The sequence below is a fragment of the Pongo pygmaeus genome, chromosome 2, assembly GCF_028885625.2.
Source record: "Pongo pygmaeus isolate AG05252 chromosome 2, NHGRI_mPonPyg2-v2.0_pri, whole genome shotgun sequence".
Classification (NCBI taxonomy): domain Eukaryota; kingdom Metazoa; phylum Chordata; class Mammalia; order Primates; family Hominidae; genus Pongo; species Pongo pygmaeus.
Genome location: NC_085930.1, coordinates 148,215,413 through 148,238,534, shown reverse-complemented (window position 1 = coordinate 148,238,534; position 23,122 = coordinate 148,215,413). Strand labels below are relative to the sequence as shown.

General features: G+C 48.3%; 1 protein-coding gene across 1 annotated transcript; it reads left to right on the top strand.

Moving 5' to 3' along the window:
• The first annotated feature begins 833 nt into the window (after positions 1-833).
• On the top strand, positions 834-23,091 carry RBP1 (retinol binding protein 1). The gene is given in 5 exon segments (XM_054479743.1): positions 834-980; positions 983-1,109; positions 1,610-1,788; positions 22,006-22,107; positions 22,845-23,091. Coding segments are annotated over 5 exon segments (594 nt in total). The 5' UTR covers positions 834-848; the 3' UTR covers positions 22,899-23,091.
• Positions 23,092-23,122: the final 31 nt, after the last annotated feature.

Below are 23,122 nucleotides of genomic sequence, written 5' to 3'. Positions count from 1 at the left end.
AGGTGAAACGGGAGGAAACATTAATAAACAGTATATTGCTTACATTTGCATAAAGCAGCAGTGGATCTCAAAGTTGATTGTGCATCAGAATCACCCAGAAGGCTTTTTTAGCCACATGCACTTCAAATAACATCAACCATTTTACTTATTTATTTATTTATTGAGCCAGAGTCTCACTCTGTCACCCAGGCTGGAGTGCAGTGGCACGATCTCGGCTCACTACAACCTCCTCCTCCCGGGTTCAAGCTATTCTCCTGCCTCAGCCTCCCGAGCAGTTGGGACTACAGGCGGCCGCCACCACGTCCGGCTAATTTTTTGTATTTTTAGTAGAGACGAGGTTTTACCGTGTTGCCCAGGCTGGTGTCGAATTCCTGACCTCAGGTGATCCGCCCGCCTCGGCCTCTCAAAGTGCTGGGATTACAGGCGTGAGCCGCCATGCCCGGCATCCTTTATTTTCGGGAGAGACGTGGAAAGTGCCCCAATTTTCTCGCCCGTAGTTGAACCGCCCAGCTTTCCTGACCCCAGCCACCACCGGCGCGAGGCTTTAGACAAAGGCCTGTAAGTGGCCTCTTTCCTTAATCACGCCAGCACAAACCCCAGGAGATTGTTTCCCAACTCCCGAGTGGCTGCTGAGTGTGAGAAGCTCATGGCGTTTGAAGGAAATCCCCAGAGGCCGAAGAGTTCGGCCAACAAAGCAAACGTCCCGTCTCCCATCTTCTCCTCTTCCTTTGTAGGGGAAACGAACTGAACGGCTGAAACGAAGGTGGCGCGGCCTGGTCAAACCTGACCCTTCGACATCCCCCGCCCCTGCGCCCGCCCTCGCTAAGCGGGGAGGAGCGACCGCTACAATGGATCCTCCCGCAGGCTTTGTGCGCGCTGGGAATCCAGCTGTCGCCGCCCCGCAGAGCCCCCCGTCCCCGGAAGGCGCTCATTTCCGGGCCGCCCACCACCCGCGTAGCACGGGCAGCTGCTGTCCCGGCAGAGTCTCCAGCCGTCCCGCCCGCTCGTGGCCAACTGGCTCCAGTCACTCCCCGAAATGCCAGTCGACTTCACTGGGTACTGGAAGATGTTGGTCAACGAGAATTTCGAGGAGTACCTGCGCGCGCTCGGTAAGCGCTGCCCGCTGCGCCCTGGGCGCCCCGCCGAGCAGCTCCGGACCGCTCCCTAGAGCCCTCCCGAGCCGCTGCCTGCCTGCCTCCGCCCCGGCGAGCCGCGGTCCGGTGCCCCCGGAAGCCAGAAAGGGCGTCCTCGGCCACCGCTCCCAGGGCAGCCCCCAGGCTGCGGATTGGAGAATTCGGGGTTGTTAGGTTAACCGGTGGCAAATGTCTGCTCGTTGGCCCTGGAGGTGGGTGATTTCATTAGTAAATCTGGGGCTTGGTTTGCTACTTTTTGTTTTTAAACGGTTAACATAAGAGCAGAAAACTTTGTTGGGGACGGCAGGGAAGGCACAGGCAAGCTGTGCGCAGAGACAACGCAAAGCCAGGGGGAACCCTAACAGTATTCGCGGGCGGAGAGAGCTCCTGGGGCCCCGCTACCTTGGGAACGGTTCTCTGAGTTTTCCTGCCAACTGTCTGCCGCTCGCTCTCTCCCCGTTCAACCCCCACCGCAGACGTCAATGTGGCCTTGCGCAAAATCGCCAACTTGCTGAAGCCAGACAAAGAGATCGTGCAGGACGGTGACCATATGATCATCCGCACGCTGAGCACTTTTAGGAACTACATCATGGACTTCCAGGTTGGGAAGGAGTTTGAGGAGGATCTGACAGGCATAGATGACCGCAAGTGCATGGTGAGGATTCGCGTCCACCCGGTGTCTCCTGCCCAGGGGGCCTGACCAAGGGCTGGGCTAGTTCATCCGAGAGGGGGCAAGGGCCTGAGGGACTGAAAACACTTCCCACTCTCAGCCCCCATGGTGGGCAGCACCAACTCATGAAGCACCCTGCTCTATCTACACTGGAAGGTGATGGTTATGAAGGCTGCCATGTGCTGTGTCTCCACTGCGATCAGGCACTCTGCCTGGTGCTTTATGCACGTGACTTCACCTAAGCCTCACACAGCCTTTGAGGGAGATATGAATATGCCCATTTTACAGATGAAGAAACAGTCTCAAAGAGATGTCCAGCTTAGCACATCTAGGGAGGGGCTGGAGTTCAAAGCATGTCTGTTGATGCCGTTCTCTGGCTGACTATGGGCTGGCGGAGGGTAAAAGCAAAGAAAGGAGGAAAGAAAAAAGAAACACAGGTAACCCCTTTGAAGTGTAAACTTTCAGTATGACCTAGTGTGAAGTCACTCCAGGAAGCTGGGGGCGCCTTGATCTCTGCTGGAAGCCTTCTGATCTGCCCATCCTTGCCCCAGAGCTGGGATTTGGCTCCTGGCCATCCCCTGCCCCACCCTGTCATCCAATGCCTACTGAGCATTCTTTGAACTTTGCAGCTGATACCTAGTCAGTAAGTCAGTGCCCCTGCAGCCCAGGCCAGAGGAAACAGCAATGGGGGAAGGGGGAGGGCCAAGAGCTCCCTCCCACAAGGGTGGGAAGCTCCTGACCCAGGACATCCCAATTAGTACTGCCACAGCAGACTCCGGAAGGCCAGCCCCAGGCCTCGATCAACATTATCTGGTTGCTGGGAGGTCAAGGTACTCTTGTTCTCCCTTTTATAGTCTTGGGTTCAGAACTGGCTTATTTTCATCCCAGGAGCCGCCTTGCTTATTGATGGGGTCCTCACCCACCACCTCCCACCATTTACCAAGGGTCTTTACCGCTGGTCTGCTGTGTGTCCAGCACCGTGCTAGTCATCTTACAGCACAGCACAGTGATGGAGGGATAAGTAACCCCATGTTATGCAGTGACTGAGGCTCAGAGAGAGGAAGAGACTTGTAAGAGATGAGACTTGAGCCCTGGGCCTTCTGATGTTGAAGCCCACAGTCCTGCTTTCTGCCAGCTTCTCTGCTGGTAGTCTGTGCAGAAACAAGATAGCTGAGGTCTGTTAGGATTGTAGTCGAAGGGATGCCCATGTCTGGGAATAGGCATCTGGAGCCTGGATGACTCATCCCCCCACCTTGTCTATTCATCTGAAGGCAGTCAGGACTGGTATCTGAGTCTGCTGTTTGGAATGATGGGAAAGAGGGGGTAGTCAGCAGGGAGTGGCCTTGGAAGGACCACTAATGGGAGAAAACACCATTGTTGTAGAGAAATGTCAGGTTGTGCCTTTAAAAATCTCAAGGACTCCTAATCTGCAGGAAAGACTCACAATAGGAAGGAGACATTCAGATGGCATCTGCCTTTCTCATTACTGCCCAAGACCTGCTCCCCGGCACACCGCATGGAACTTTGCTCCTTAAGAATAATCCTCACCCCCACTCACTATTGTGGAACTCACAGATCACATCGAACCTTTATTTTGGATCACCACAAATCTGGCATGTGCTGGCTTGTACTAATTATCTTCACTCTTTCCTTCCTTTCCTCATCCATTAACATATGAAACATTTATTGATCACCTAGTAATACTAGCAAATGCAGTACTCATCAAGTGCTTACTATCGTGCCAGATGCTATTCAAACGTTACATTGGCTGACTTAATCTTCACAACACCCTTTCAAGCCTCATTTTACAGATAAGAAAACCACGGCAGGATTTCTGGCTGTGTGACCTTAGGGAAGTGCCGAGGGAGAATTTTAGATTATGAGACTGACGCGCTGCCTACTGCGCTAAGGAGGCAACTGAGGATTTTAGTTAGCCACTGCACTGAACATACTGCTTCCCTCACGGGCTGGTCACCACGGCAGGCACAGGACAGCAGAGCATGTCACAGGCCCTGATGTCCAGGAACACAAAGTCTTTGCAGTGGAGGCAGGCACACGAACACTCGCAACACAGTGTGGCAAAGAAAAGCACAGGGTGGGAGTGAGGGGATGGGGATTACCCAGAGAAGGGGATCCCAGAAGGATTTCTGGAAGAGGCGACTTCTGTGCTTCATTGTAAAATAAAGCAGGGAGGTGGAAGGGAGGGTTTTGGATACAAAGGAAAGGACAAGGGCCACCTTTTCTTCTCACTACAGCGTCAGCGTCAATCGAGCGTCAAGCAGTAGTTGAGCAGACCGTGGAGATTCAGCCACTGGATGAATCCAGTGAAACTGGTCTAGGATGCATGGTTACTGTCACTGCCCCAGGACTCAGGGATGCCCACTCTCAAGTAGATAGCCATTCACTCACCTGTTGTGGCCTGTTGGGAGATGGAACAGCCCCTCTGCTCAAGCCTTCGCCTAGCCCCATGCAGTACAGAAAAGCCCTTCTCTCTGGGCTGGCCGCTGGGTGGTATGCTGCTTTGGACTGCCGGAAGGACATGGCTGGATGGGGCTAGGATGATAGAATTAGGGCAGCTGTCAGGCCTGAGACTTGTGAATGGAGGGGAGCTGGAGGCCCAGAGGCCACCAGCTGGGCTCTCTGAGGGCCACCAGGGGTCCTGGACAAGGTGGTTCCCAAAGATAACTTTCACTGCTACCCCCTCTGCCTCACACACTGGGCACCCATCAGCCAGCAGCAGTGGCCCAGAGGAGCTTGTTCCTAGCATATTACAGGAGTCCCATTCTCATTTGGGATCGGTCATTCATCTATTTTTTTCATTCCTCTCTGGACACCACAAGCATCTCATGGTGCTTCCACTACCTTTGCAACCCCTGTGTCAATGAGACAAATCACACACGGTTCCTGCCCTCATGGAGTTCAGTGTAAGGAGGAGGCGGATTGAAGCAGCCAGTCACGATGTAGTGGACACAGTGCTGGTACAGGCAGAGAAGCACTCCCTGCTTGGTCTGAGAGGTCAGGGAAGGCTCCCACAGGAATTGGAGTCTGAACTGTGGCTTAAAGGATAGACAGGAAGTAGCCAGGCAAACAGAAAGGGGTTAAAAGAAAGGCCAAGGCCGAGAGCTGTCCCACACCAGGCCCTGGGCTTGGCCCTGGGGTCGCAGAGGCAACAAGGCCTTCTGGGCACACAGGCCAGTGGAGGAGACAGGCACATCTTCAGGCCATTACAGCTCAATGCATGATGGGAGCACGGTGGGCTGGGGAGCACACAGCTGGGAGTAGGAAAGCAGTGGTCAGGGAAAGTCCCAGAGGAGGTGACAGCTGAGAGGGGCCTTAAAGGACTAATTAGGGCAGATGTGGAGAAAAGGATAAGAGCTTTCCAGTAAGCGGGAACCACATGTACAAAGGCCCAGGGTCAGAAAAGCCTGGCTGGGAGGGAGTTTCAGAGGTGAGAGAGGAGCAGTCTGCGAAGACTTCAGCATGCCTGGAGTGCAAGATGTGTCTGGGAGAGAAGAGAGCCAGGAGAACCTGGCAGGGAGACTTGATGTGACCCTGACAGGCCTCTGTGAGTCCTTGCTGAGAGAGGTGTGGCCAGGCTGACATCCCTCTCCAAAGGGCAGAGGCTCTCACTGGCTGAGAGATCTCTGATCCTGCCTCTTTTCCATGGGAACCTTATCTGTATTCTAGAACTGCAGCCAGAGGGTGAAACCCAGCCTGCAGATGTGTTTTGTTTGGCCTGTACAATGTTTGAAAAACTTCAGAGTCAGTTGCCAATAACTGCCAAAGATTGTAAGATTTCACAGAAAATCCATATTTCTGGCTGTTCTTAACAAAAACAACAGGAAAAGGAAGGGCCCTGGAAACACTGGGCATCTGTTTATTCCTGCACTGCGTGGATCCCTGGAATATGCTGCAGCTGCTCTCTTTAGATGTTACATTTCCTAGTTTACCACAGTCTTCAGCCCATCCTGTTACCTGAAGTCAAGGATCAAATGGCCATTTGTCGCTGTTTGCACTGTGGGTTCTTTTAGAGCTGTGGATCCCAAAGCAGAGACAGCAGCAGCAGCAGCAGCATCACAGGGAACCTCTTAGAAATACAGATTATCTGGCCACACCCCTGGCCTACTGAATCAGAAACTCTGGGAGTGGGGCCAGCTATCTGTGGTTCAATAAGCCCTCCAGGTGGTTCTGATGCAACTAAAGCTTAAGAATCACTGCTCTGGAGTAAAGAAACACACTCTGTTCTTGTGTCTCTATAAAAAAAAATGGAAAAACTGTAAAATTAGCTGTAGAGGGCCATGGGCATGTAGAGGGCCAGTCTGGCCCATCACCTGAGTCCTATGGACATTGCAGTCCATGCCCAGAACCACCTGAAATAGCTCTGTGTTCTCTCCCCAGGTGGAGGGGTGGAGGGACTCAGATCTGGGCGGCTCTGCATCACTAGGCTCACATTTCCAGTCTGATCTAATCAGATTTTATGTGACTGCAAACAGCAGGCGCTATTTTGGTAGAAATATATACAGTCTGGGCTCAGCTGAACAGACACAGGGCTTTTCTCCATTGCTTCCTGCATGCCTTTGTCCATAAAAATGTGCCATCAGGCCCAGCAAGGAACCAGCAGCATTTGTTGAATATAACACATATGTGCTTTGGCAGGGCGGGAGCTCTTGAGAAAGGAAGGTGCTCTGACTTCAGATAGTGTTTTCTCACTCCTGAGGAAACGAGTGCCTCAAAATGATTTGGTTCTTTGTCTCGAAGTCCCCTCAGCATGAGCAGGTTTTGTGGGAGAAGACTGAGCCTTGGCCAGGAATCACAGCCGTTAGCCTGGCTCTGGGGGGGGTGGCAGAGGGGCCATTTGTCATCCCCGTGTCCAGGTCAGGTTTTTCCTGGAGGAGATGGCTTTGTTCACTCGGGGAACTGGCGCCTCCCCCTATGGCTGGAGCCTCAGCTTCATATCCATCGTTGAACTTAGGATGACCCCTCCACAGGGCCTGCCTTCTGCTCCCAGCCCTCCGCCCCTCTGTCGCTTTCTTTGTTTTTATTATAAAAGGAAAATATTCAAATAGCACAAGAAAGTATGGGCTGAAAAGGGCCCCTTCCCCCACTTCGCCTGATTCCCACTTGGTGGATCTGTCCGGAAATCTTCCTCAGACTTATAATTGATCTATCTATTGATTAGGCAGTTGGTCAAGGTCTCTATCTAAAACCAAAAGAAAGAAAGGAAAAGAAAAAAAGGAATCCACTTCTCTACATATTTTTTTAACTCAGTGATATTTCTTACGCATTTTTCCATATCAGCACTTACAGATTTTCTAAGTTCTTTTTTAACAATCCATGTTTCCTTTCCTTCCCTCCCTTGACTTCCTTACTTACATCCTTCTGTCTCTCCATCCATCCATCCATCCATCTAATTATATATGGTAATACATGAAATCCACCATTGCACTGTTGACACTTTGGTTTAAACTCTTGCCAGCTTTCTGATCCTATTCTTGACCCATTAAAGATATTTTTTTATTTGTTTTAAAACACACACACACACACACACACACACACACACACACACACACACGATGCCACTGGCTAAATTAACTCCCTGGGCTGCAGCACTGAGAATGCTGTTGGATTTGGGAGCCTCTGAGAGCTGCCCCTGCCCAGATCAGGCACCCGGCATTCAGCTGGGCCCTTTCCAGGCTAGAAACACAGGATCTCTTTCATGTCTAGCTAAAGTTCTCCGACCTTTGAAATCGGTGTCAGCAGCGTGCTTTTGAGGATTACAAAAAGAAGAATTAAAGCAATCCAAATAAAATTCACAAAGTAGCTTTCAAAAATCACACTGCTTTGTTGGGTTTTGGGTTTTGTTAGGCAAGAACAAAGGAAAATAACATGTACTAAATCTTTACTAAGTGCCATGCCTGCCCCAATTGCTTTTTGTACTTTTTCTCCTTTGGTCCCCACAACAAATGCTGTTCAGTAAGTATCATTATACTCATTTCACAGATGAGAATCTGAGGCTCAAAGAAGTGAAGTGCCTTTTTAGCCCAAGGTCACCCTTGGGCTAGCTGGTGGCAGAGGAAGAATTCTAATTAGTCTGTTTATAAAGCTGTCTACCCCAAGGTCTCCCACAGAGCTTTGCTGAAGGCCAGCACCTCAGTTCCTTATTGTGAGCCTTCTCACAGTCTGAAGGTAAACCCAGGCAGTTTTGACAAGGCCTAGGAAGAGTGAAAGGAGCACCAGTATTAGAGTCAGAACATCTATTTGAATTCTGTCGATTATCTGACAGCGGCCTTAAATGATTAGACACACTGCCTTTGTTTTCACATCTGCAAAACGGGCATCATAATTGCCGCTCAGCGTGTCTCACAAGGCAAAGCTGAGGACCCTAGAGACAGTACAGGGCACATGAGCTTGGGAAGCCACAATACTATGTGAGAACAGGGCCAGGGCCTGTGATACCTGAGACTGAGGGGCATGGCATAATCACTTATGATGGCCAGGTGTTTACTGAATGAATTACAGCTGTTTGTTTTACTGACCAGCATGGTTCCTCCACCTCCCACCCAAGAGAAGCACCGTTTTCTTTATGGTGAGAATTACTCCTCCTCAACCTTTTGGGTCCTGGTGGGGCTGCAAATCATAGTACCCTGTCTCTTCTGGAACGAGCACCTTCTGCCAGGGTGATCACAGTGTCCCGTGGCCTGTCACATACTTGTGTATGTGGCCCAAGCTGGGCCAATCACCATTTCCTGGGAGTTAATTTAGGAACCCTGAGAGACAGGTGAGTTCTATTCCATTAAAGGTTGATGAGCTGTTATGATGTAAGCTTGGTGTTCTCTGAGGCTAGTCCCCTTACCCCACCTTCCTTGGCTGCATGGAAAAATCCAATTGAAGGAAAATAAAAGATGAGGCCAATAGAGACAGAGAGAATGCAACATTAGAGGGTTACTAGAGTTCCTGACACACCATTCCTAGATTTTCCATGTACTTCAACCAATACTTTTTTTTTCTTTCACCTTAAGCTGTGTGAATTGGTTTCCTGCCACTTGCATCTGAAAACATCCTAAGATATTCAAACTCCAGATATCAAGCATTAAGACCCACATAAGTAGTTAGAGCAGTGGTTCTCAAATTTGAGCATGCCTTACCCCTAGAGTTTCTCATTCTGAAAGTCTGGGGTGAGGCTTGAGAACTTGTTTTTCTAACAGGTTCCTGGATGATGCTGATGCCGTTGGTTCAAGGACCATGCTTTTGATAACTACTAACGAAGAAAAACAAGAAAGCAGGCTGGCCTGTACCTAGTTTCCTGTGATTTTTCTCATCATGATTCAATGTAATAAGCCTGTGCTGGGGTAAAATGTGCCTAGTTCTAGGGGATGAATGAGAATAGGTAGGTGTAGCTCCATCCCAGGATCAGGGTAGTGGGGGATGAAGACTGCCTGGGGACATCAATCTTGCAGCAGCCCACAGTGGTTTGCAATTGAGGGTCCAATAAAGTGATACCAATAGTGTGTGCAGCTGGACAGGTGTGAGGTACAACAGAGCAATTAGGAGCTTTGACTTTGAGATGGACCTGGATTTGAATCCTGGTTCCGCCGTACAGCTGTTTCTTTGCAAGGGTACTTTATCCCTCTGAGCTTCAATCTGCTCATTTGTAAAAGGAGCCAAGGGTAATACCCACCTAATGGAGTTATGTGAGAATTAAATGTGGTAATGAATTATTTCTGTTTCCTGTTGCTGTGTAACAAACCACTCTGAAACTTAGTACCCTAACGCAACAATATTTATTTTGTTCACAAATCTGCAATTTGGACAGGGCTCAGTGGGGATGCCTTGTCCCTGCTGCCTGCCCTGCCAGTGGGGAAGTAGAGGATCCACTTTCCAGATGGCTAACCCACACTCACTCTCTGCTGGCTGCCTGGGCTTCCTCACTACATGGCAGGTAGTTTCCAACAACGCAAACACCATAGGGTGCCAGCTACCTTTAATACAGGGATTAGTGAGTTCTTCCTTTCTTCCTTCCTTCCTCTTCCCACCCCTTCCCTCTTTCTTCGCTCTGTCATTCCTGAATTGAGGTCCAAGGATAGCATAGGAAGACTCTGGGAAAGAATGGTATAAACAAGATGGGTGTGAAGGTGGGGATGGCATGGAACCCAGGCTCCAAAACCTACCTTTGCCAGCTTTACAGTGGAACTGGCCCTGCACTAAGAAAATGAAAAAATAATAATAATAATCTTCTCACAATGTGCAATAAATCAGAAAATCATCTTACTCTTTGACTCAGGGATCCCACTTATGGGATTATATTCCAGGAAAATCATTCTATTTGTACAAAGGTATCTGTTAGTCACTCTGTGATAATAATTCTCAACAACCCACATAAGCATTACCACTATCTCAGGGCCTACTATGCGGCAGGCCCTGCCCTGTCGCTTTATGTTTATTTAATCTCCTAACAATCCTGGATAGGAGGTGCTACTCTCCCATTTTACAGACAGGGAGCCAAAGGTCCTGCCCAGGTTCACATTACTGGTTAACGATAGATTTGTGATCTCACTTCGGATGTCTCTGATTCCCTACTTTGTATGGCTTATAGAACAGGCTGTCTCTTGCTGGTATGCCTAAATATCAAATAGCTATGGGTGGTTAGAAAGACTGTGGCTTTTTAATTCCATAAACCACTATGTAGCCATGTAAATGATCACTATGAATATAAATGAAAAGTTTTTATCGGCATTCAGTCACCAAGTTCCATGGATTCTGCTTCTTAACGTCTCTTCCTGTTTTTCTTCATTCCCACTGCTCTGAATATCTCGTGCCAGTAATAATAATAACAATTAACATCTCTCGTGCTTACTGTGTGCCAGGCTCAGCGCTTTCCATGGATTATTTCATTTAATTACTACAGTATCTTCACGTTGATCTCCATTTTACCATGCTCAACACTTCAGCCCATCCCTCCCTTTCTAAAAAGGGAATCTGATCATGCTACTCCCCAGCTCAAAATTCCCAAGGGCTTCCCAGTGCTGATGGGTAAAACCCAGATGGCACTCAGGCTCTTCAGATCATGGCCCTGCCTGTCTCTCCAGCCCTATTCCCTCCCTCACTCCTTACGCTTGGCCCCATCCCGTCATTCGTCAGTGCCTTCACTTGCCATCCTCTTTGCATCCCTCTACTCACTTCCCTGAGGTATTTCTTTGCCTCTTCCTCTGGGAGGAGAATTACCCACTGGTCAAGACCCAGCCCAGGCTTATCTGCTCTGTTGATCCCATCCTGATTCCCCATCCCACCACCGTGCCCTTCCTTTGCCTTGCAGCCTCCCTCTTCAGGGGCTGCTTTTAGGGCACCTGTGATGCTAGTTAATGTGTCTGAGATTCTACACAGCAGCAGCCACACCGTCATGGGCTCAGTGGGCTCCAATGTGTTCATTAAATGAATGTTAAGTGAAAATAGCAGAACCTCAGAAACATAAATGGTAGTCATTGACCCTATCACTGCAAGATGCAATTCCCATTTAATAATAGCTCATGTTTATTAGGTATTCCATGCACCAAAAATTCTTCTAAGCACTTTCCATGCATTAATTCTTTTAATCCTCACAATAATTCTATGATGAAGATGCCAGAATTCTTCCTATATTATACATGAAGAAAATGACTCAGTCTGACTGAGTTGTAACTGGTTCTGCTCCAGAGCTAGACCAGCCGGACCAGCCAGACTGTCATCTTTAGGATCTCATTTCTGCCCCTTACAAAGTGGGTGGCCTTACGCAAGTTACTTCACTTCTCTGTGCCTTTACTTGTCTGTGAAATGGGGATAATTATGAAATAGGGGATACCTGCTTTGTGGTGAGGATTAGATGAACGGTGTGTGGGAAAACCCACGATGCAAACTGCCCCATCAGTGTGAGCTGTTATTATTAATCCTCTCACACTGACCTGTGACCTCCAGAAGACAAATTCTGGGGGTGGTCACATGTAGGAAGGGATACCTGGCAAAGCAGAGAAGAGCTAACAGGATTATGAGAGTGGAGGCTGGCCTTAAAAGGCACCTGCCTCTCCACACCCACAGGGAACAGGATGGACTAGGCCAAGAGCAGAGAGGAATTATTGCTTACTGCGCATTTTGTGTGTCCTGCACTGAAATAGGTCCTTGAAACCCCTTGTTTCATTTCATCCTGATGGCTCTGCTCTGTGGCTGGGCTCACTAGCCCCACTTTGCAGATGAGGAAGTGAAGGCTCACAGAGGTGGAGTAAATTGCTTTGGTCACCCAGCAAGAACGAGGTGGGAACCTGCAGTTCAGGTCTGCCTCTACCCAAGGCTATCACTGGGTCCCTCCTGAATGCCCAGCTTGGCAGGCAGGCAGCTGTCCCATGGCTGGGCCAGACCAGGCCCGCAGCCTGCCAGGTGATATTCAATGGCCATAATATTCATGTCAGCAAAATGTTCATGTGGGAACAGTAGGCAGAGCATGGGCTCAGAGCTGGGCAGCGGGGATTTAAACCATGTCTTATACTATTCCTAGTTGCACGCCTTTGAGTATAGAGCCTAAGCACTCTGAGCCTTAGAGACTCAGGGTCAAATCACTCCAATGGCTAACCTCTTTCTATAAGGCTTACCTGTGAGGAAGAAACAGCCACATTGCCTGGAGAAAGCGTGGTGTTCACTGCAAGAGTGCCACTAGAATGCTTTCTGCTATTCATTCATTCAACAAATGGTAATGCACATTTTCTCTGCCATGGATTCTAACATGGGGGCTGGTATCCTGCAGTGAATAAAAGGATCTCAGACCCCAAGGAGTTCTTCATCAAGAGATCCTGACATGCTCACTGTTCACTGGTTACCTGGTTACTGATCTAGCACCTCTTATCTTCTGGGAGCCATTTATTTCTATTTGCCTTGAGAGAGAGAGAGATATATATAAAAAAAATAGAGGCCAGAGATTCCCGTGGAAGGGATGAGGCCTTCAGTGCCCCTGCTAAGCACTCTCTGACAGGATGTCCCCTGTCTTATTCTCATTCTCCCACCCTACCCCCAACTTCCACACCCCTGCCTTTGCTGGTGGAACTAATAACACACCAATTCCTTGTACTGGCCCCAGGTAGCAGATCCAGCACTGCCTGCCAGATAAGCAAGCATCTGGATTTTCCATGGCACCAGGTTTGGCCAGCTGGAGCACGAAGACATACTGTGAGGAAGAAGAGAGGCTGTGAGCAATCTCCCCAGTAAATTCTGGGTCAGAGGTACAGGGTCAGCCTTCATGGGGAGGGTCAACCCACAGAGTTAAGCTGGGCAAAACCTATGTAGAAACTTCCCTCATGCAGACCCTGCTGTCCCTGATTTTCCTGCAACTGCCTGGGCTTGTTCCCTTTGCCTGGGACTCCCTTGTTCCTCTTCTTCCTCTTTCCACCTTTTTTTTTTTTTTTTTTTTTTGAAACGGAGTTTCACTCTTGTTTTCCAGGCTGGAGTGCAATTGCATGATCTCAGCTCACTGTAACCTCTGCCTCCCGGGTTCAAGCAATTCTCCTGCCTCAGCCTCCCAAGTAGCTGGGATTACAGGCATATGCCACCACACCCAGCTAATTTTGTATTTTTGGTAGAGACAGGGTTTCACTATGTTGGTCAAGCTGGTCTCAAACTCCTGAGCTCAGGTGATCCATCCACCTCAGCCTCCCAAAGTGCTGGGATTACAGGTGTGAGCCACTGCACCTGGTTCTTCTTTCCACTCTTTGCTAACTCCCGTGGTGTTTTCTGGCATCACTTCCAGCATTATTTCTAGCCTTACCTCTTCCAGGAAGCCTTCCCTGATGGGCCTCTGTCTCGACCTTAAAGGCTGTCAAGGTGCCTTCTGACTTCCATAACCTCCAGCACTTGTCTACCAGTACTTACCATTCCGCTGGAATTCTCTGTCTTCTTACTTTCTTCTCAGATAGTCTGTGAGCCCTCAAGAGCAGGCCACTCATCTTACTTCCCTCTCTCCAGCACCTACAGCTGGTGCATAGGAGGTGTGAAACCCATGATTGCTGAATGCTGTTCCCTTGCACAGAACCACGTGGTGAATTCCTATTGCTCAGTCAAGGGTCAGTTTAAATCAGGGAACTGCAGAGCACAATCATCAAGAGCATGAGCTCTAGAGTCAAATCTCATCTCCCCACTTCATGGCTGGGTGAACTTCAGGCCTCAGTCTCCACATTTGTAAAATGATGAGAAGCATACCTGCTCTAGGAGATTGTCAGGAGTCAACTGGTATGACACATACTTTGCCTAGTACCCTGCCCAGCACATAATGAGTACTCAACACATGTTGTTATGATATTGATGATGGTGACTGATAATGACAGCAATGCTATCACTCCCACCAGGGAGCCTTCCCTAACCCCCCAGGCTGGGTTGCGGGCTGTCATCCATCCCAGCATATAGCACAGAGGTGTCATTGCCTTCTCTCCAGGCTGAGCTACCCCATGGCAGAGCTTCTGTCCAGCCCAGCCTTAGGGCCACCCTAAGTGCTAGGTCCCTGGGATGAATGAGTGCAGTTCCACAGGGCCCTGTGACCTTCTCCAGTCCTGTTCCCACCTCCTTATCCAGAACCTTGGCCTTGAGCACTCCAATGGTTTAAATTGTCTCTAGGAACTTTTGAATTTTTTAAGGAAAAATAACTATAACATGTCAAGATTATTAGTCTTAACATTTTCTCATTTTGTCTGAAGAATTGTGTTATCATTTGCTGTTAGCTTTTTCATGGTATTAGAATTGCATTCTTTCATGCTCACAAAAGCCTTGTTGTGGCTATACTATTTATAGTGATTGCTTTGAACATCTATTATGTCTCTAATTACTCGTTCACATTTTAAGGCCTTATTAATTTAGTTTTAATCTGCTTTTAGAGTGAAAGTGGCTTTTCCTCTTGAATGTGCTGACTTTTGATTCCAGCCCCCCAGGAATGGATCAGAGAAGAGGAGCCACTACCTACCCACTCATCAGCCTGGCCTCAGGGGCAGCTCATGGACTTTTTAGCCAGAGAGAACTGGGTTCAAGTTACGGCTCAAGCCCTAACCCCTTGGTGATGGGCTGATTACTTATAGAAGCCTAATTTTTATCAGCTCTAAAGCTTGAAGATTTAGTGAAACATTGTGAAAAGCTCCCAGCACAGTACCTGGCACCTGGCAGGTTCAGTGTTATCTCCCCTACTTTTCCCTTCTGATCACTTATTTAACACTAGCACCAGATGCTGGAAACCCTCTAACTGTCCCAGGAACACACATACCCTCAAAGGGAGAAGTATACTTTCAAATCAAACTCCTGGATTTGCATCTTTTGCAATTTACATTATGCGGAGAAAGTATCTACTCACTGTCTGGTTTTGAAATTTTACCCCAGATCTAAAGAGCATGGGTTTTGGAGTCAGACCTGGGTCGGTCCTGGCTCAGGCCTTTGCAGGCAGCATCACCATGGGCAAGGCTTCACCTCTCATAACCTGGCTCGGGAACCACGGAGACAACAGAATTCCGTCCCAGCCCTCCAGAGGTGGATCCGTAAACAGAGGGACTACTAGGGCTGGGTGGAAGGCTGTGAGTGATCGATCCATCATCTCCTGCTCTTGAGAGTGGTGTTTTGGCATGGGAGTGTTAATGAATGTCACAAGTTTCTTGATACCAAATAGAGTTCCCACCATTTGCAGGTCATACCAGGTCACTGCCAAGAGATGGTTCCATTTAGTGGGAATTGTCTGGCACTCCCAGTATAAGTCACCTGAGTGGGGCAAGTGGGCCTTGAAACATCCCTGGGAGACACTCACTCAGGCTGCCTGTGGGAGCTGGGCTTTTTGTGTCACTGTCCCATGCAGCAGTGACAGGTGGGGTTTCTAAGTGGTCAGAGGAGCTGGAAAATGGCTTCTGAAGTAACAGTCCCTTGTCATAGTGGTACAAAGATATCTTCATTCATCTGTTGGCACATGTCTCTCTGGGTAAACTGCCGGCAAGGCCAAAGTGATGGGGGTTATTATTAGTTTTTAATAGAAAAGTTAGATCGGCTTCACTTTCCAACCGGCTTCCCTGGTTCCAGCCCATTTGCAGACTTTTGTGTGGTCTATGGGATGAAAATTTCCGGTGAGGAGGTGAGCTGAAGATGGCCATCCCTCCTCGTTGCTCTTGGATTGTCTGGGCTTCATTTCTAAGGTGGTCCCAGAGAGCCCATGTGGGGGTTGGGGGAAGCAGCATTGTCTAGCCCCTTTGGTTTGTACCCATGTTCACCCCACCCCCACAGCCACCTGCCTTTTCTGTGGGACTTGAAAAGCATCAGGAATATCTTCCTACCTGAAATTCTTCCATTAGACCCTGATTAATTGGATTAATCTAGGAAACCAGATTAAATGACCATTTAACGACCCTTTCAGATCTGGCTGAATCCTTGTCCCCGAATGTTCACTGCTCCTGCTCTAGCAAAGACAGCTGGCTGCTGACTTCAGAGGGAAGTCATGGAATAAGTTATTGGGTCCTAGGGAAAGTTGTTTTCATAAGTTCTACTTTGTGTCACAAGAAAATGAATTATCATTGTTTGTTAGACATTCACCTTCCAACATTACTTATTTCCTTTTCCCTGTCATTTGTGTTTAAGTGATAGTCCCCCTCCTTGGCTCCACACCTCCTTTTTCTGTTCTTATGACAAATCAGATTCTCTTTGAAATAACTAGTTTATTCCCACAAGATAAAAAACTTAAAATGAAAAATCCAGTCCCACCAAAAGTTAACATGGGGAGAGTGGGAGAATTCAATCTCATTACTGAGCCATCCCAGCTATCAGTGGGGGTCTTCAAACAGATCTTCTGCTTAAACAAAGACCAGTTAACATATAAAGGAAGCAGGCATCGTGGTGCTCAGCAGGCAGCCCCTGCAGGTCTCCTCATGGATCCGAGTATCCTAGAAAGAGAAGGAGCTTCCAAAACCTTGGCCATGATGAATAGCATGTCAATCACTGCTTCACAAATCTCCAACTCTCAAAAAAAAGGCTTTCGTTATTGTTCAACACTGACAAGCAAACCCATCTTTATCTAAGCTCTGGGCATCATGGTTACCATTACCTAGTGCCTCCTATATGCCAGCCCTATGCATTTTCTGTATATTTTCTCGAATCCTCAGAACAACCTGGTAAAGTAGGTGCTTTGTTTGTCTAATGCCATGTAACAAACCACCCCAAAACTTAATAGTTTAAAACAACCATATATTGTCATGATTCTGTTGGTTAATTGTGCAGTTTAGCTGCCTGTGGCTGTGTTCAGCTGAAAACTCAGCTGGGGCTCCTCAGCTCTTCTCCAAGTGGCTTCTCTCCCATCCTCCAGGGCTTCTCCTTGTGGCCTTTCTCTTTGGCAGAGTAGCCTGGACTGCTTTAAAATATAGCAGCTGGGTTTCAAGAGGGGAGGGTTCCAAGATGACAAGCCCCCAGCATACAAGTGTTTATAAAGACACTACTTCCATCATGCTTGTTCATGTCCCACTAGCCAGAGCAAGTCACGTGGCCAAACCAAGCCGATGTAGGAAGAGACTTCACAGGAGTTTGAATATCATGAGACTCGGGAGTCACCAGTGGAAGAGTCTACCACAGTAGGTATCATTTAGCTTTCTTTTGCAGTTGAGGGCACAGAGACTCAGAGAGGTTAATCCAGTTGCCCAATGTCATCCAACATAGTCAGGAACAGAGGACCCAGCTCTATCTGATACCATATTCTTTGCTGCCCATACTAGGTCAACCTGATATAGGTTGAGGTGGTATAGTAGGAGGCAGGCAGGGACCAGGAGCCAAGTATAAATGGCAAGTGAGCTTCCGGGATTCTTCAACCCAGAGGACAGCCTGACCAATTCCCTGGCCCACCTGCCCTCCTGGATGGTTCTACCCAACAGCACAGGCAGCAAAGACAGGCACTGAAAACATGCTCCAGGCCACAGTCTGGGTTTTTCAGTCTGATATTCTGGCCCCAACTCCCCACCACCCCCCAACAACCTTGTTCCTCCTCTCCTTAACTCCAGGATAGTCTTCTACAGCACTGGCTTGTTGTCATTTCTCCCTCATCACCTCCTACCCCTAGCTTCCTTTTTCACTCTGCCTAGAATGCCCCTCCCATTTTCAGAAACTCCTTTGAGGCCATGACAGCCTGGGCACTTCTTTGTGGGGACCTCTTTACAGGCAGAAACCTTTAAGAACTCTTTCTGACTCCCAGCACCCATATCCCCACAATGGTTGGAATGAACTTAAGGGTGTTCCTCCAGGAGTCTGCTCAGAGTCTTAGCACAATGTCCATGTGTTTTTCTGCAGCCCCCAAAGATTTTAGCCACCATCTCCTGGGCACCTGGCAGGTACCCTGCCCTAGACTGGGAAACAAGTGGGCACCAAGGCATGCAAAGCCCATGTTCCAGCCTAGATTCTTTCTCTCATTTACTAGGTGACCAGAGAAAGTCATGGAACCTCTCTGAGCTCAGCCACCCCTCTGCATCCAGTACAGACAAGGATAATCTCTGCTTTGTCCAACTCACCCAGTATCAGAGTCAACAGAAGCTTGGGGTTAAGAAAGGCTTTCTTGGAGACTGATGTAGTATGCATGTGATAGGGATCCTTCCCTTTAAGAAGCCTGGTTTGTAGGGCTCTCAGAAAGGCTCCTCTACACCCCCAACAGGCTTCTGCTCTCTCTATCCCTCAATCTGTCAAGCTGCCTGAAATTCTGCCATCTGTCATTCTTTTGGGCTAAGGTATTATTATTGTTTATATCCAGATGGCCCCTGTTAAATGATGCCAGCGATCTGGAAATGGTAACACAGTAGCCCCAGGAGCAAAAGCCTGCTTTACCATTCATAAACATCTCTCTCATGGTCATTCTCTGACCCTGGTGTTGGAAGGTAAATAGGTGTGAGCTTTCTGGAGATAAAGTTGGCAATACTCATCAAAAGCTTTACAAATATGCACACTCTTTGATGCAACAATTCCTCCTCTGGAGATTTCTTCTAAGGGAACAATGTATTCAAAACTATGTATACAAAGAAGTCTTATTTATAGTAGCACAGAATTATAAATTAATAACTTAAATGTCCAAAATAGGTAATTGGCTAAATAACAGTATGTACGTACAATCAAATACTATCAGGGACTGTTTTGTGGGCCTGTGACCAAGGCAGTCCATCAGGGCCCCAGGCTCAGAAAGCCCCTCACTTGGTTTAATGCTCTGCTGTCACCAGCTTAAAATTCTTAATGATTTTGAGCAAAGAATCCCTCATTTTCATTTTGTGGTGGACCACACACACACTACATAGCTACTTCCTAGAATATTATGTAGCAATTAAAATAATGCTTATGGAGAATATTCGTTGAAATGGGAAATTGCTTCAATTAAATGAAGAAATGAGGATACGAAACCATAAATGATGCAATCCTAATTTTGTATAAAACAGAAACATGTAGATAGATATATAAATAGATAGATAGATAGATAGATAGATAGATAAAAGAGTGGATGGAAATATACAATGTTAGAGCAATTATCTCTCTTTTTTTTTTTTTTAAGACGGAATTTTGCTCTTGTTGCCCAGGCTGGAATGCAATGACATGATCTCAGCTCACTGCAACCTCCACCTCCCAGGTTCAAGCAATTCTCCTGCCTTAGCCTCCCAAGTAGCTGGAATTACAGGCATGCACCACCACGCCCAGCTTATTTTGTATTTTCAGTAGAGAAGTAGAGACGGGGTTTTACCATGTTGGTCAGGCTGGTCTCGAACTCCTGACCTCAGGTGATCCACCCGCCTCGGCCTCCTAAAGTGCTAGGATTACAGGTATGAGCCACCACGCCTGGCCTAGAGTAATCATCTCTAAAGAAACAAAACTACATGTATCATTTTTATTACCATTTTCTTCTTTAGTGTTTTTTTTTTAATTTTCCAATACAAAGACTATGACTATACTTCCTGACTAATATTTCCAGAAGAGGCAAAAATGTATGTCATAGCTGAAAACAAGCAATTGTCTCTTGTGCCCGTGAGTGAATCCGGAACCCTTCATATGCACAGTAGCCTTCTGGATAAACATATGAAGAGAAGATCAGTTGATGAGGAAACCAAGTGTTCTTATGAGCTTCTTGAAGCTGAGGACTGATTTCTGGGTCCCCACTTCCCTCTACAGGCCTGGCATGGAAGGAGCACGGATAAGTGAATTGGCGTCCTGTCTTATTTATGGCATGAGGTCATGAGTAGTCTTTACCCATGACATGTCTCACCACACATTAACCACACTATGTTTTGCGTTCTCTCTAGCCTGGGACTAGACTGTGCCCCGAGTGAATTTCTGGATCAGAGAGAGGATCTGCCCCCCCAAGTCCTTTTATTCCCCATTTCTCTCTGGAGCAGAGGCCAGACTTACCCCTATGCAAAGCTGAGGGAGCACATGTGGCTCCACCTGCCTCCCTCGTGCATGTGTCGCATTGCAGGCTTCACCCCAACAGCAGGGGGCAGTAGTGATCAGCAGGCCCAGGTGGGAGGCCTGGGGTGGGGAGGTCCTCCTGCAGGGAGTGACCCCACTAACACCACACCCATCTCCCATAAGTCTCCTCTCCCAAATCCTTTATTAGGCTGTTGCTGACTGTCCTGACTCTGCTGAGCATGGCAAGGAACACAAGGATCCTAGAACCTTAGCTCTCTACATTCAAGGCCTGAGTTAATGTCCCCATGTGACAGTTGAGAGCACAGGGGCTCTGAAAAGGGAAGGATTTGCTGACAGCCACACAGTGAGCAAGGGGCAAACAGAGTGCTGAGCACTACTGTGGGGAGGCCAGGCTCATAACACAGAACTGCCCCATATGGGACGGCTGTTCAAAAGAAGGTGGGCAGCCCCAAATATGAGCAATGCCCACTGCGCTTTCTGTGTGCCCACATCTGCGACATGTCCCAGTCTAGGGCACACTCATGGCTGTGCTGGGATGAGAGGACCACCTTGCCTCTGAAGTCCAACACTTTTTTCAGCCCCGTGTTGCTAGGTGGGCCTTTCCTGCTCCACTAAGACTGAAATCTCCCCAGGACACAGGCTGGGCCTCCTCCTCCTCCTGCCTGTCTTCCCTTCAGCATGCCCAGCACATGGCAGCGCTCACAGTGCTCAGGGAAGATGTGGGGGCCCAAATGTGGGGTGTAGAGGGTGTCACAGTGCTCATCTGTGCTCTGCCAAGCCCAGGCTGGGCTGTGGGATCTTCCTTGCCTTCCTCCTCAGTTCCCTGGTGCCTTCCTGATGAGCTCCTGAGCATACTTCCTGCTGTCCCCTTCACCCCATGATGGGCCACTGAGAACTCTTCTCCACAGCACCTCCTTTCCTCTCCTTCTGCTCCATCCTTCTCTCCTTAGGGCCCAGCCCTAGTGAATCCCACTCCCTGGACTCTCACCTGGGCTCCCACAGCCTCTGGCCTGTAACCTTGGTGACCATGAACACTTCAAGAAGCAATTTAGTCTATTGGGGTGGGGACCTTCAGACCCCCACATATCTGTGTTCAGACCTGGTTCTTCCACTGAACAACATGGGTGAACTTGGCAAGTCCCTTAACCTGATCTGTGAAAAGGAGATGCTAATCCATGCTCATGTGGATAGGCATGAGGCTTCAGAGACAGCACAGAGAGTGCCTGGCAGAGCAGGCAGGCAGCTAACAGCTGCCATTCGTACCTTCACTGGATTATTCATATCTAAGGTCATTCTCCCTGTGAGATGAAGAGCACTTTGAGGGCAGAGGTGGGGTCTTTTTGGTGTCCCAGGACTTAGCATAGGTTGAAACAATGAATGGATGAATGAAGTGTCTGAGGATGGTCAGGTTACTCTGAGAAGTCTGCCCCTCACCATAAGATTCTGGAAAACATCCCTCACCCACCACACCCAGCTGTGCTCAGCCCTCAGGCCCTCCTCCCCACCTTAGCCCCATTCTCAGTGCTTGCAATGACAGCCCCACTCCAATGACTTTTTCCCTCCTAATTACTCTTTTAAGTAAAATTTATGAAGGTTTTCATAAATTTTAAAACTGATTTACACACTTTAATAAAAGCATGTGATGGACAGGGAGTATTAGGCTGCAGATTTTCTACAATGAAATTGACGTGAGCACATCCCGGATTATCAAGTTTGGGAGCTGCCCCCTCCCCCAGCCTCCAGGAGCTCCCGGCTTGCTCAGGATTGACAAATGTGTCTCTTGCTTGGCAGACAACAGTGAGCTGGGACGGAGACAAGCTCCAGTGTGTGCAGAAGGGCGAGAAGGAGGGGCGTGGCTGGACCCAGTGGATCGAGGGTGATGAGCTGCACCTGGTAGGTTCCTGGGCTGGGTCAGGCTGGGTCCCCAGAGGCCCTGGTCATTGTTGAGGTCCAGATGGACCTCGGAAAAAGGCACCATGGATGGGCCTTGGTTCTGTTCTGAAGCTTCTCTTCCAAGGGCCTGGAAAAGATACCTGAGTGACTTTAAAAACCAAGCAACGTATTTTCAAGGTCTAGGCTGACCCAATCATCTAATCAGAAGGAAGAAGTGAGGAGTTACATCCATTAAGCATCAGCAATGAGCTAAGCCGTTTTGCATTCTATAACTCTATTCTCTCAGAATAGGAATATGGCTCTTATTTTAGAGATGAGGACCTGGGGGCTCTGAAAGATTAGATTACATGTCCAAATTGCACATCTAGAAAGTGACAGAACCAACATTTGCTCCCAAATGATGTATATATTCACCATGCCAAATTGTATAGGCCAAAGCCAAGAGTATTCTCTAAGCTTCTCTAAGATATGATCTCAGTCTGGGTCAGCGGGAGGTGATTCGGGAGGGGAAGCGTCAAGGGGTCCTGTTGGTCAGCTCTGAGCCACATCCGTTCCTCTCAGCCAGCTCTGTCTGTAGGGTGCTACAGAGCACTCCACTATACAGTTTAACTGTCTTTCCAAACAATTGGTTACTTAAACCAACTCTTGGGGAAAAATAACAGCCAATGAGTATTTTTAGAGTTCTCCATAAGTGTGACTCTGCTCTGGCCAATGATCAACATCTGCTTTTGTTTCAGGAGATGAGAGTGGAAGGTGTGGTCTGCAAGCAAGTATTCAAGAAGGTGCAGTGAGGCCCAGGCAGACAACCTTGTCCCAAGGAATCAGCGGTGTGGATGTGTGGGCCAGGATCCCCCTCTTTGCACAGCATGAGGCAAAAATGTCCAGCCACCCCCAGGCATCTGTTAGCAGAGTCTGTCTCTTGGCTTTGTCTCATTTCCTTTTCTTAAAACAAAGCCATGCCAATAAAGTGATCTGTGTTCAAAACGTCTGTTTGGGGGATGTTTCACTGCCCACT